The sequence below is a fragment of the Hippocampus zosterae genome, chromosome 13 (genome assembly GCF_025434085.1).
Source record: "Hippocampus zosterae strain Florida chromosome 13, ASM2543408v3, whole genome shotgun sequence".
NCBI classification, from domain to species: domain Eukaryota; kingdom Metazoa; phylum Chordata; class Actinopteri; order Syngnathiformes; family Syngnathidae; genus Hippocampus; species Hippocampus zosterae.
In genome coordinates, this window is record NC_067463.1 from 10,634,432 (window position 1) to 10,649,003 (window position 14,572).

Sequence of the window (14,572 nt, forward strand, 5' to 3'; positions counted from 1 at the left end):
GGGATTTCTCGATGCCTCTGGCAATACACATGGTGGACGTTGAATTTCCAAAGAGTTACCAATTATTCCAATAGCTACCGCTGATTCCTGTTTATTCCCACAGTAACATTGGCAAAATAAACAGGTACATGCTTGACATCCACGCAACATGAGCATCAGCTTTTGCCTTGTATAATATACAAAGTCACAATTCTATTCCTAAAAAATACACTCGTCGATGGAAACAGATAAGCGTCCATAAAATCTTTGATCCTCTCCTCTTTCATGTATAACTGCTTCAGAGAACAAAGTGTATGCAGAAAAGTGGTGAAGATTGCACGACTGTCTGTGTCCTATGTGTTGTGTTGTGTTATTTTTGTTATTCTGACTTCAAAATGGCGCCGCGTGAGTGGCTGCCTTTCCAGCAGCTCCTATATTTTGTTGTTCTACTTTTTCCTTTCATAACTTTGCTGCTGTGAATCGGGAATTTCTCAATTGCGAGACTAATAAAGGTTTTCTTAACTTAAAATGCCCAATGAGATGAGGTACTTTTACTCACTGATTACAAACGTCTGATGTTTTTATGATACCCCCGCAAACTTTCACGAGTTCTCCGTCAAGGCATGGTAGCATCACTCATTGACAAACTCACAGCCCGCTTATAATTACCCCGCCACAGTTCACTCTGTGTGCGACATGCCGCGAGAGCCTCACCACAGCCCATGTCAAGGTTCCGAATGCATTTAACAATGAGGTGAGACTTTACTAACTCCAAACCCACCCAAGACCATCTTTCAACAAAGACACTTGTAGGTTCGAGTCGGCAATATTTAACATGGCGCTGCTCGTTTTTTCACCCACCCTCATTACAGCATCACCTGCTAACATTGCCCTGCCTGCCCAGACCAAATTTACTGTCCAAGCGTCAAGAGCCTTCACATTCAGTTCATGTCATGTGGTGGTGTGCACACGCTTGACGTTTAAAAGGAATCAGAAGGGAGATGGTGAAGAGGTTTTTATAACAAAACAAAACGACTGGGATTGTGTTTATTCCTCGACAATATTTTTTTCCTGGAACCCATGGAGTACTTCTTTTTAAAAGGATTCTTGGTGGTTTTGTTCATAAAAAAATGCACATCTGACGGTAGGTTGGGGTTGGCCTTTCAGCAACATCACAGGACATGCACTTCATGTTTTCTTTTTCTACATGCATGAGTAGTGTACATTACAACATTTCACGGAGGAAATGCAGGTTTGGTTTGCAGCTCGTCCTCAAACTCGAAGCCAATGGAGATGTCCACTATTGCTCCCAAGGACTGAATACTGGGAAAATGATTAGATAATAAATTGCGAACCCATATCCAAAGTAACGCATTATCATTACATTCCTTGTGGCCTTACCGCTATTTGTCCCTTCCTCTAAATCCTATCCAATTGTTTTCAATGTTTGTAGGCGTTCCTACCTCAATCCAGTCTTCCAGGGTCACGCTTGAAGATACACACACCTCACCCCGTGAACCTGGGAGGAGTCCAGTTGTCGCCCCACCAAGCCTGGAAGAGGTGCAACAAGCAGTACAGGAGGTCTCTGAGAAGGTTGAGGGTGGCGCAGCAGAGGAGTTCCTGAAGGAGCTTTTGGAGAGGGTGGTGGAAGCAGCTATGGGACAAGTGGAAGGGAAATTGGATGAGCTGGCAGTGCAAGAAGGGGCAGAGGAGGAAGATGCAGTGGGGGTTGAAGACGAGACTCAAGTCGAGGGGTCCGAAAGGGTGGTGCTAGGGACAGATGCTGGTCATGAAGACAAGCAGGAAGCAAAGGAAAGAGAAGGTGAAGCACTTGCTGATAGTATGGAAGAGACCACAGTTGGGGTAGACACTGTTGAAGTTGAGGCTGCGATTGTTGAATCCATAGATGCCAAAGTCAGTCAGAAAGTTGTGGAGGAAACAACCTTCGAGGGAATGGGCAAAGATGTAGCATTAGACGATGAAAAGGTGGAGGACAGCAACATGAATGTTGTAATGTTAAATGGTAGAGCCCAAACAGAAACAACTCCAATTGTTCAAGCGCTAAATTTTGGTGGGGAGCCAGTGCGGGAGACTGGTGCAGGCTCTGAGCTCAATCTTGTGGCTGAAGAAATCGGCACAGTAGGGGAGATAGAGGAAGATGCTGCGGCAGGTGACGTGGACGGTGGAGTGATCGCACTGCCATCTGATAATCCTGACATCGAGGTGGTGGAAGAGCTAGCGGTTAGCGAAGAGAACTACATAGTCAAGGACCCTCAAAGCCAAGATGATGTGGAGGAAAGTTATGTTGAGGAAGAAGTGGAAGCTATTGAGCTTGTAGGTGTGGAAGTGGATTCAAAATATGGAGAAAGTCACCAACACATCAGCGAAGAATATGAAGTGTTGGTCAACGGTGGGGATGAGCGACAAGCTGGAGTCGAAGGGGTTACATCACAGACTTCAAATTACCTCAAAGAAGGCCCAGGTGAGACAATGAGTCCTGATTGAGACACTTTTAACTGTTAATTGAGTGGTTCTGAACTGGTTACATCGACTCACCTACTCGCAAACAATGATTTACGCTCAATTTTTCAGGACCACTGTAAGTGCAGTGGCTCATGTGCAGCTTCCGTGCTGTGCTGTTCTTATCACAATCAGCCTTTAATTGATTGTCAACACTTTCTGGGTGTAGTATGCTCCAAATCACCCGGGAGATGCTCAAGCACCTTCTGTGACACTGAACAACATAATAGAACAACAGAAGGCGCATGATGGATGCATGAAAAACATAAATTTTTCCCACGGGTTTGGGTTGCAAAACACAGAGCCTGCTCCGGATTAAGAAATTACATTGATCCATTTACTGTAACTGACTTGAAAAAGAAATTATTATGTAGCATTTTTTGTCTAGTTGTGTACTGAGAAGATCTTGACAAGATATCGGTGTGTGAGATGACAATAACGATGTAGGCACTGCAAAGGTACAAATGATATGAGTCATCTTTTAGAGGCCTGCAAGGCAAAGTCGACCAACACGAAACACATCCCTGCATCCCTACATTCCATAGGTCCACTTGACTCACCTCAAACCGTGGCCTCTGAGCTTCATTTTCATTTCTGTGTCACATACCGACTTCCCATTCTAGAAACAACAGTGATCTCTGCCCCGGAGCCTGAAAATGATGCCGGAGTCAACATTGAGCAGAGGCCCGACAACCAGGGTGCTGCAGCCCCAAGTGCAGCACTCAGTGAGGTTGCAGAGAATGTTTTCAATGAGATCCTTTGCCCAACTGATGACCTCATGGCCGCTGACCCCAACGTGGCCCAGCCGACGCTTGAGTACTTGGTGAAGGATGTCCTGGCAATTCCCTGTCAGGCAAGAGAAGATCTGCTTGAAGACACCGCTGAGGATCCGGGTGAGGGATCGCATTGTTATTTTCCAATGTTTTTTTATTTGTATCCTTCTATAATGAAGATACATGAGGTGATTTTGGGTGATAACTTTTTTGGGGAGGGAGAGTGGTGAATAACAACAACTGGATTAAGCAGTGTATGGGCTGGCCTTATTTGACCCAACTAAACAATGAGTTCCAGTCACTGTTTCCATCTCATTGAAGTCGATGATATTTATGATCTAGATTTACCTGATTCGCTTTTTGCAAATTCTTTGGAAAGGTAGATTGTGCGTGGCAAAAACAAACTGACCTTGTGTTTTCTTTCCTCATGTCTATGAATTTATGTGCTAAGAACTAAAGGTAATGGTCCTTGAAGCGTGGAAGATCGGCGCGACAATTGCTGTGGTGTTCTTGCTTTTGGAGACGGTTGTCATTATCATCTATATCTTTAAATGTTATAACAAAAACAGGTATCGTTTACGCCATATTCCTTCTAATAAGTGTACTTATTTTCACAATCACGTTAAATTACTCAGTTACATCTTGGCCATTTGATATATTTGGTTGTCATATGATAATAAATAATATAATAAACTGTAGTTGTATTTTCTGACAGCTTATATATAGAGCTTAATAATACCTCAATGACTCAGTGCAGTGTTGGCAGGCTTCTGTAGTTGCATATTACAACTATACATTGAAAAAAAAGATTTCAATGTGAAATTCCTTCATTGTGGGGACATCTTGTTATCAGTATTTTTCAAACGTACTTATCTGCAGCGGCCCGGCTGAACAAGGCTCATGTGAGGAAGGGTGTGTTGAAGCAGAAGTGACCACGAGCGGTGACAACAGTGACCACACACTCCATGCAGGAAATGGGCACCTTCAACAGTATGTAATGTGTATGTGTGTGTATGATGTCACTCAGCCTCATACCGGACACCTCTCAGCACCCAATGGTTTCTAAACATCAATGTGAGCAGCTGTCCTCTTAGCTGTCCAATTATGGGCCTCTTAGCTGATTTCCTTCAAGCTGTTTTGTCAGGTCATGCACTCCAAAGGGTACTCAGTGTGGCATACATGTGATGCCATGATGACTTGCATGAATGGGTCAGAGAAAGCCCGGGGTATGACTGTTAGAAGAAAAGAAAATCTCATGCTCCACTGTCCAGTCATGCTTTTGTGGATATTCCAACAAGTTTACATCTACTGCATATATCCGATACTTAAACTGCATACAGTACTCTCTTTTCAAACATTGTTTTTTTTCTATCACTGACAGAATTAGAGCAGCAGAGCAATACGATGCAGCGGCGACCCTGGCACAAAACATCAAAAAGCACAAAGGGGAGCATGTGATTAGCACGTCAAACATCCCGGACGGCACCACAGAGGAATCAGCCAGTGGTGGACGAGGACCGCATTCCCCGCAAGAAGTCAGGACTTCCACGCTCTAGGGTGGTCCGATTGTTTTTGTGTTGTTAGTAAAGTGCAAGCCCCTCTTCCCCCTTGTTCCAATGTATCCCAAATACCTCATGAAGTATTACAAATTGTCCGACAGTACTCAAAGCAGAGTACCTGATTCTCAAAGATGATCACGCCAATTTGTATGATGTGTGATTGAACGAACGCATGTGAATGTTTGTGTCTGTGTGAGTATTTGTGAAATTCCCGGGGGAAGTGGGGAGAATAGTCTGGACACATTTTACGTGTGTCATCATGTCGAGAAAGTACTCAGATGTGAGTAGCGTGCGCCTGGAGCTGACATCTGACTGAAGGGAAAGAAGCCTTTTTCTTGTGGCGTTTGCATTTCTGTATAAGCATTGTCTTTGTCCTATCCAAAAGTAAAATGTTTAAAACTGAGACTTACAGTATATTGTTCATAGCTTTTGACATTTGCATCAACAACTGTTGCGCAATCAAAAAATTAAAGAGCAATGTTTCTGCTTCTCTCGTCCAATGGCTAGAGTCCACTATCTGTTTGAAAAATACCACATCACCAAATCCACTTATCTCATGAGGGTCATGGGCGTGCTGGAGGTATCTTGAGGCAATAGGCAGTGTACATCCTGAACCGCTTGCCAGCCAATCGCAGGGCAGGAACAACCATTCTCGCTCACAATCACACCTAGGGACAATTGAGAGCGTTTCATTAACCCTTTCATGCGCAAGTAATGATAACCTGTAACCTGATAAGATGTCCACTGTAGTTACCGCTGTCCCTGAACGGGTTAACCTCCCATGCACGTGTTCCAAACTGGTAGCCCTTCACATGAATAAAGCCTCAAGAAGTAGCTCTCACATTCAAAAAGGTTGATGACCCCTGAATATACATTTTTATTTCACATTTTATTGCCAACATTATTACTTCCATCCCAACTTGGATGAGAGAACATCCACAGACAAAAAGACAAATGATCTGGCAATTACAGGAGGGACAGTCTGCCCTAAAGTTATGATCACAAGATTCAAGCCTCTTTCTGGTCAGCCATCTGGACCCACTCTGTGTGTGTGTACGTGTGTGTGTGAGAGAGAGACTAGGGGCATGGGTGAGGAGGGTGGTGGGTGCAAATACTTTAGTCATGCGCTCCATAGCTATTTAAGCCAAAGAAGCAGGATGAACTAATTCTTTGGGGGCTACAGTTGGTCGGATCACGACGAGCAAGATGCGCACTCACAGGTAAGGAAAAAAAATTCTGAATAAAATTGGCATTCAAATTATTCATTTTATTCTTTTCAATCTTCCTGAATGTTTTCTCTCATGATGTACATAAAAAGACCACTCGCGATAGATACTGCTCATTTCTTATCAAAGAACCGCTGAATAAATAATCTCAATAATTTCCAGCCTATTTAAGTGCTTCTGATTTTCTGAGAGTTGGAAGTTAATTGCTCCTTGAATTATGAATAAAGACTCAGACCACCTGAAGGACGAAGCTTCAGAATGGCGACAACAATCTTTCGCCGCAGAATATAGATCTTCGATGAATCATAAGTGTCTTTCAGTGTCTTCAATGCAGCATACATTTCACATCTTTGAAAAGTGCAACATACTGTGAATCTTAAAATAAACGAATGACCCTCAAAAATGCTGTTGAAGGCCATTACCGGTATTTTTTTCAGCATTAATATATAAAATACAGAAAACACTTTGTGTCTGGAGTCGTGGTACATGTGCCAAACAAGAACACTTGCATTGTTTGTGCAAATGCAGTAAAAATACAACAATCTCAGTCCTTGGCCAAAAACAAACAAAAAACATTATTGTCATCTTACACCTGCTTCTATTCCTGTTTAAACCTAGTTTCCTATCACAAAGACATAATGAGCCTCTTCTCTTACCTGTCAAGCATTTGGACAGCGACTCTCCTGGTGGCCACCTTGTGTGTCACAATGATTGTGGCCCAGTTCCCTCGGGAGTGTGTCACCCCGGAGGGGCTCCGCAGTGGCCAGTGCTGCCCCTCCCTGTCAGGCCAAGCGGGGGATGAATGCGGATCTAGTACGGGACGGGGTCAGTGCGTGCCCATTGCTGCCGACAATCGGCGCCACGGTCCCCAGTACCCCTACGCCGGGCGCGACGATCGAGAGAGGTGGCCGATGCGATTCTTCAATCGCTCTTGTCAGTGTAATGGCAATTTCAGCGGCTACAACTGCGGACGATGTCGACATGGACTGACTGGACCGAACTGTGACCAGAGGATCTCTGTGGGTAAGAGAAAGGAAAATATTTTGTATCATGGCATAGAGAATGCATTTACTCTTGAAGTTAAGAGTAAAATTTAGATAGTGTGCCCCAATTAATAACTGGGTGTGTTTTCCACTTGAATAAATTAGAACTCACGCACGGAAAACTGTCATCACATTCTGTAAATGCATGGCCCACCACCAAACAAAAAAATGCCACGTGTAGTGGAAGAGCATGTCATTGCTCTGCTTGCCACTGTACATTGCTGCTATAGAGAGTTGAACAAAGATATGTTATTTGTGGTAACTGGATCATTTCCCGTTGCACACCCGATAAGCTCTCTCTCAGTATTTCACCAGAAAACAAGCACGGGAATGACAACAGCATTTGTGGCAAGGGGATAGACACGTTTAATAAGAAATAATAACCTTTCCTCTTCTTTTCTGTTACTCTCCTCTCTCCCCAACATTCCTGCAGTAAGGAGAAATTTAATGCAAATGAGCGCAAGTGAGAAGCGAGCATTTATCGACGCTCTAGACCAAGCAAAGAGGACCATCCACCCCGACCTTGTCATCTGTACAAGACGGTATTTATGCTAATGTGCCTTATTATATATTCATGACACATGAAGTCATCATTCGTCGTCGTGGGAAAATAACAGATTGTTTTGAAATGATTTATCTGTGGAAGCCCCAGGTAGAATAATTTCTGGAGCAACAGTACATAAATATTTGAAGCTGTTCTCGACGGCGCTAAGTGCCAACCTTTTGACCTCCTTGTCAAGAGTGCCTTTCCTGCTGCACTCAGAAAGGCTTTTATCACTTGATGTCTCATTGGCAGCTACTGTTGGGATCTTAAAAAATATATTTATGGACTTCACTGAGCGACGACCAAACCATAATAATGCTGATAATCTCCCAAACAATATCTCCAAGGATGATGTTGGAGAGTAAAAACTTTTTTACACATTTTTAGGTACCAGGAAATATTTGGGCCGGATGGCAACACACCTCAGTTTGAGAACATCACCATTTACAACTACTTCGTGTGGAGCCATTACTACTCTGTCAGTAAGACCTTCCTGGGCCCAGGCCAGGCCAGCTTTGGAGGAGTGGACTTTTCCCATGAGGGCCCCGGTTTTGTCACCTGGCACCGCTTTCATCTGCTGCAACTGGAAAGAGATATGCAAGTGGGTAGACCGTAGAAGACAAAATGCACAAAGAGAAAGAAAAAGTATGTGAGAGACACGGGAAAAGGGACGGCGATACACTAGAACAGGGGTGCCCATTAGGTAGATCCTAAATTACCGGTAGATCTAAGACAGGTCCCAAGTAGATCCGAGGAGTGTTGAGAAGAAGAAAAACAAACAACCATTTGTGTGTCTTTGTACATATTAGTAATATATTGTTTGTGTTAATATACACTGCACACTAATCAGTCTCATTTTCACACAAAAAAAATATTTAAAAAATAAAATACAGCAGGTAAATCTTAAATTTGTGTGTGTGTGTGTGTGCACGCGCCGGTAAGGGTAGATCCCGTGAGGTTAGTTGATCAAAAAGTAGATCTTCGATCCAAAAAGTTTGGGCACCCCTGCTCTAGAAAGATCAACTTAATTGGATCAAATGAGGTCTAACACAAGAGCGACGTTAAAAACTAAAAAGACGCTTAGAAACCCAAGGTCATAGATCTCCAAAATATATCCCGCAGGGGATCTTCCACCTGTTTGTGAAGCTATCTTTGGATATCTACAAAAATCACATCTCCAAATCATAAACACACAGTGTCAATAAAGGGGATGTAATGATGTGGCCAAAAGCACAAAAGGCAAATAAAAGAGATTTGATTTGATCAGTTAATTACCTAGTCACCCGGATTAAGACCGAATATCAGACTAATAGAGGCGATTGTCAATATTTTGCATACGCTACATAGGACATGCTGGGTGATTCGTCCTTTGCGCTGCCCTACTGGAACTTTGCCATCGGAGGCAGCGATTGTGACATTTGCACGGACGACCTTTTGGGGGCCAGGAGCTCCTTCGACATGAACTCCATCAGCCCCAACTCGGTGTTCTCCCAGTGGAGGGTGGTCTGCGAAAGCGTGGAAGACTACGACACGTTTGGCACCATCTGCAACAGTAAGAAAGAGTCTCTCACTCGCTAGCTTGCGATACCTCAGCACGTAAGGGAGTTGTGCGAAATGAGGTCATCCACCTCATAAATAGAGCACGAATGACACAAGCTGCCATAAATACGACCCCCTTGCTGCTGTGCCGTGTTGGAAATTGCTCACAATTGCTAACAGTCTGTCAGAAACACAATTTGTTAAGCTACTCTTCAGGGTTTCTCAAAGTTTTCAGCTCAAAATCCCAAGTTAGTTCTCTCCGAGAACCAAACTTAGGAAAATACATCATCCTCCAACTTTTTCCTCCACTTATCCGGGTCGCTGGAGCTGCAGTCGAAGCAGGTGTGCCCAGACTTTCCTATCTCTGGCCTCCACAGATGTGTACCATTGCTGGCCAGCTCTGAGACATGTATTCCCTCTTGTGTGTCTTAATACTGCCCTGAGGTCTCGTCCCTTGCCTGGAACACCCCCCCAGTATCCGAGAAGCATCTTATATAAAACCACCTTTAGTGACTCCTTTCTCCCCATGGAGTCCCTTTTGAATGACCGAGCTCTTTGCTCAATCTCTGAAGGGTCAGAGCGCCAACACTCTGCAAAGGGAAACCATTTTCAGTCACCTGTTTGTAGCTTGTCCTTTTTCATGTGTTGACACACCGCCCGTTTTCAAGCTGTTCAGGTTTGCGGGGAAGCCGGATCCCAGCTGACTGTGGGTGAAAGGTAGACTACAGCCTAAATCGGTCACGCGCAGGGTTCAAATAGCGACAGCTCAAAAATTGCACTCGCGTTCATACAAGCAGTTAATGAGCGGGAATTTATCCGAAGGTGGCTGCACGGAGGTCAACCATGTGACCCACTACATTATCCGCTATCAACACTAGACTAATCTACCGATATGTAGCTAATCACTGGACTCAGAGATAATTTTTTGTTAGCTGGGAACACACTTAACACTTCAATAACATTTTTAACAACCAAAAAGAAGCCCCATCTCCTTTGTTCCAAATTTGTAGATTACTCTTACCTGGATTAAAGATCACCCACAAGAGGCACCAGGCACTTTAATGTTCTTGATTTTAATCAGTTAGTGCACATTGTATCACACTTTTGTTTGCAAGCAGTCATTCTGAATAGTTTTAGGCTTTGAGACTAGAATAGGGGAAATTATATGTGAGACACTGAAATAAATCAGATTTAGGTGATCAGATTTACATAGACCGGCGCTTGGCACTGGCACCAGAGTTCAAAACCACCCAAGGCACCATCAGGCTTCCAGTTTTAAAATAAAGCTCTTCTTTTAAAGATCATATTATGGAGTAATTCTGACTATCAATCCTCTTTGAACAAAATCATAATTGGTTCTTTCAGTTCAATGGCAAATGTACAAGAAAAGTGGAGGGATTTGGAGACGTGAGTGGCTGAGGTGTGAGTGATGTGTCAGGTTAATCCCTTTGGAGAATCACGACAGGCTCTGTATTTCCTGCATCAACAAGCAACTTCTCCTTAACTGGGTTATGGGGGGTTGTCTCATTTCTGTGTCTGCTTGTCAGAAACGGGAATCTGGCAGACTGTGATCAGTGGGAATCATCTTCACACTGACAACTTTGTTATGTAGCCGACTGATTGCACCCTTGTGTGTGTGATGGAGGGGAAGAACGGGGGGGGGGGGGGGGGGAAGGAAAACAGGAAGGAGGTCACACTTGCAAAGAGACTTCACAAAGCTCCCACTCACTGTTGTTGGAATTTAGGGAACAATTACCATGCTGTCATGTTAAAGACTGATCAAACCAGTCGAGTCTCTCACATAGAATTAGAGAGTTGTTGAATAATACAACATAACTCATCGCATCCCCTTCCTCTCCATTTCCATGGGGACAACTGACCTGGATCTGAACCGCAGTTTGAGTTCCCCCCTTGGAAAAATCCTTGAATACAATTATTGCTTCCAGCTAGAAAGATTTTCTTTTGCGCAGCGCTTGTTAACACACAAGTGAAAACACTAACTCTGACCTTCGGTCCGAAAACTCCCAGACACAGAGACCAGCCCCATCAGGAGGAATCCGGCGGGCAATGTGGCACGGCCCATGGTGCAGAGGTTGCCCGAGCCCCAGGACGTGCTGGACTGTCTGCAGCTCAACACTTTCGACACTCCACCTTACTACTCCACCTCCTCCGAGAGTTTTAGGAACTCCATTGAAGGTGTGCAATGACGCGTCACGATTCCTTCTGATCTGACCTCTGAGAAACACAGTGAACTTCATTTGCATTGCACCCTTCAAATCCATAAAACATGCGCTACAAAAGTAATATTTAAAGGCAAGAGTCGTGTCCTTATTGAGCATAAAGGTCAGAAATATAATACGAGAGAAGACATTAATTATAAAAAAAGGACAATACTCCGTGACTGGTTACATTATAGACCATAAAAATCTGTCAAAGAAGAAGATGTGAGACTAAACATTATACACGAAATTAATTAAAAACCACTTCAAATTTGGGGAAATGTTGCACAGACCGACGGAGTTTGAACCCCACAGCCCACAGAAGGGCACACAAAGATACACACATATATAAATACCTGGAGATAGATAGCCGAACACCTAGCTTGATAAATAGACTGCTCAAAAAAGCGAACGCATATGTATTGATAGATAGCCAGATAGCTAGCTTGATAAATAGACTGCTAAAAAAAATAAAGGGAACACTTAACGCAATGTAACTACAAGTGTTGCCTTTATTATTATTAATATTTTTAGCAGTGGATAAATATGTATGTAAATATATTCTACATAAGCACTTGAAGTGCATTCCAAAAAAAAAGAAACTGATGCCTTCTTGTGATTTGCCGATGCTTTTCAATGCAATTTTGAATTCATTCACATGAAGGTTGACCTCTCCTAGCCCCGCTGTGCGAAAAGATCTCATTGATAACATACACACTTGATTGAATGAGCTATTCTTTCAGAGCTCTCGCGCCAGAGTTAGTTTCAACACAGTAAAAGTGAAAAAAAAAAACTTTTGGAAGTCACTTCATATAGTTCTGTACTTTAAATATTTTGCCATTTTTTAAATTTGTATTTTTTTAAGGCTACAGCGCTCCCCAGGGGATGTATGATCCAGTGATCCGCAGCCTCCACAACCTGGCCCACCTCTTCCTCAACGGCACAGGCGGACAGACTCACCTCTCCCCGAATGATCCCATCTTCGTCCTGCTGCACACTTTCACCGACGCCATCTTTGATGAATGGCTCAGTCGACACCAACCAGGTAATATTCAACCCAGCATATCATACTTGAACAGGGTTAGGCAAAGTATGGTCGGGGGGTTGGGGGGATACAGCCCATTCCGTATTTGGAGTTGGCCCACCGAGCATTAATGTTGCCAAGCATCCAATATTTGTTCCATTAATTTAGCCTTTCTTCCCTCTAAATGGCTCCTCAGAATTTTACTTTTTTTTTTTTTGTTTTTTTTGGTTATGATGTATTTTTCAACTACCCGGTACAAAACTCGTAACAGATACTTGAGTACAATATTGGAATTAATCTAAAACGGTCAAATACAAAGTATATTTTGATTCAATGCTGTTCTAAAAGCTTTCTTTGATCCTTGAATCCGATTCTTTGAGTCGCATTTTCTTCTATTGTTTTCATAGAAACAACACTAAAAACTTCTGAGTCAGAGGTTTCCTTCTAATCTCAAGCACCACAATCCAGCAGGATTGATTTGCGAGGTCCCTTGACTCAGGAGTTTTGCTCTGCGATGATATGCAAAAGACATACAACTAATAGGCTGTGTGAATTTGGCTTTGCAAAGTGCGCAAATTATTTTTAATTTCTCCAGTGAGCCGTCGAGCAAGTTTTGGAAGTGAAAATACATAAAACTTTGTCTTTGTCCTTCTTCGCGCCAGTGACTCTCCTCTGCACAAAAGTCAGTCTGCCCATCCTAGAAAAAGCAATCGGATGAATTAATGTTTTTCTTTTCCTCCACACAGGGGAGGTTGTCTATCCTGAGGAGAATGCTCCGATTGGACACAACCGCCAATTCAACATGGTTCCTTTTTGGCCTCCTGTCACAAATGCCGAGATGTTTGTGTCCGCCCCTCAAAACTTGGGCTACTCCTATGAGGTCCAGTGGCCAGGTATGGATGCATACAAACACACAGACAAGTGACGATCCAGCGAACCACCACCCCCACCCTCACCTTGACTTGTTGTTTCACCACAGTTCGTGCCTACACTCTGTCTGAGATCATCACCATCGCCATTGTTGCGGCGGTGCTGGTCATGGCAGTGGTGGGCGGTGTCATCGCCTGTGCGGTGCGAGCTCGATCCTACCGCTCGGCTGAGGCCTTGGAGCCATTGCTGGGGGAAACCTTCCGGAGATACTCAGAGGATGACCGGAGGCTGGACAAATCACAGTCTGTTGTCTAAATCAACGCCTATATAAAGAGCCCTTAACACATTTAAGCATTTTTTTAAAGAAAGTCCCAATGTCTTTTAATAAAGTATCACTGAGTTAAAACCTTTCTTCCAATTGCGTGTATCATTGATTTGACTGTATTCTGAAGGGCGGTGGATGGGGTGTTAGAAATGTGTCAATGAGAAGTAACAAAGTACAAATATTTATTTTTCTGACTACGTTACACTGAAAATGGTGTGTTGGATTTACTCAATTGTATTTTGTCATGTGGTTTCACAAAATAAAATCATCTGGATGTCGATGGATTTTTTTGAAGTCCAAGTATAGGTGACTTAAAAAAAAACGTACCGGTATCTGGATCCAGATGATTTTATTTCGTGCAACCATTTGATGTCATAAAATGGAGTAAATTCAACAACAACAACAAAAAAAAAAACCTTTTACTGTGTCTTTTTTATTACTTACACTTTCAAGTACTTATTTCGTCAAATTAGGCTCATTACTTTTTTCATCTTCTGGGAATGATGACATGGCAAACAAAACCTCTAAATAGAGAAAGGTAAAGTAAAAGATCTTGGTCTTCAAAGGCTGAAAACAACAGGCATGGCAGTGACATAGAGGAATGGGAGCCAGGCAACATTAATGATGACGGAAGCACATTCAAAGAAGCAAACTCTCAGCCATGTCATCAACTCCAAGAAGGATTTGTGGCATATGCACCATTCTAAATCTAAAATCCACCAATTTCTGCCATTGTAATGTATCTGACTATCTTTATAGTTTGAAAAAACAAACAAACCCACATATCTGTACTGTACTGGTTCCATACATCTTTCGCTTATTTTCAGCTAATTTAGTGTTCAATTCATAAAGCCATGGGGGAAAAAATGATGGCGTGAAAGCCTCAGTCAATGCTACAGTATAGTTTTCTCCCCTTTTCATTAAGAGCAATACACATTATTTGGTGTTTTG

General features: G+C 43.0%; 2 protein-coding genes across 3 annotated transcripts; both read left to right on the forward strand.

Annotated features, from left to right (window-relative positions):
• Positions 1-555: 555 nt before the first annotated feature.
• On the forward strand, positions 556-5,234 carry si:dkeyp-118a3.2 (uncharacterized). 2 transcript variants are annotated; one of them, XM_052083426.1, is made up of 5 exons: positions 556-2,461; positions 3,123-3,392; positions 3,724-3,841; positions 4,152-4,266; positions 4,654-5,234. In XM_052083426.1, exons 1-5 carry the CDS (start codon positions 1,423-1,425, stop codon positions 4,657-4,659), a joined length of 1,548 nt encoding a protein of 515 aa, XP_051939386.1. In that variant the 5' UTR covers positions 556-1,422; the 3' UTR covers positions 4,660-5,234. The 2 variants fall into 2 exon arrangements, with proteins under 2 accessions (XP_051939386.1, XP_051939385.1); XM_052083425.1 differs by having other exon boundaries at positions 4,152-5,234.
• Positions 5,235-5,882: 648 nt separating this feature from the next.
• Positions 5,883-13,905, forward strand: tyrp1b (tyrosinase-related protein 1b). The gene is made up of 9 exons (XM_052083427.1): positions 5,883-6,051; positions 6,722-7,080; positions 7,534-7,642; positions 8,032-8,245; positions 8,992-9,196; positions 11,212-11,379; positions 12,268-12,447; positions 13,173-13,319; positions 13,406-13,905. Exons 1-9 carry the CDS (start codon positions 6,038-6,040, stop codon positions 13,609-13,611), a joined length of 1,602 nt encoding a protein of 533 aa, XP_051939387.1. The 5' UTR covers positions 5,883-6,037; the 3' UTR covers positions 13,612-13,905.
• Positions 13,906-14,572: the final 667 nt, after the last annotated feature.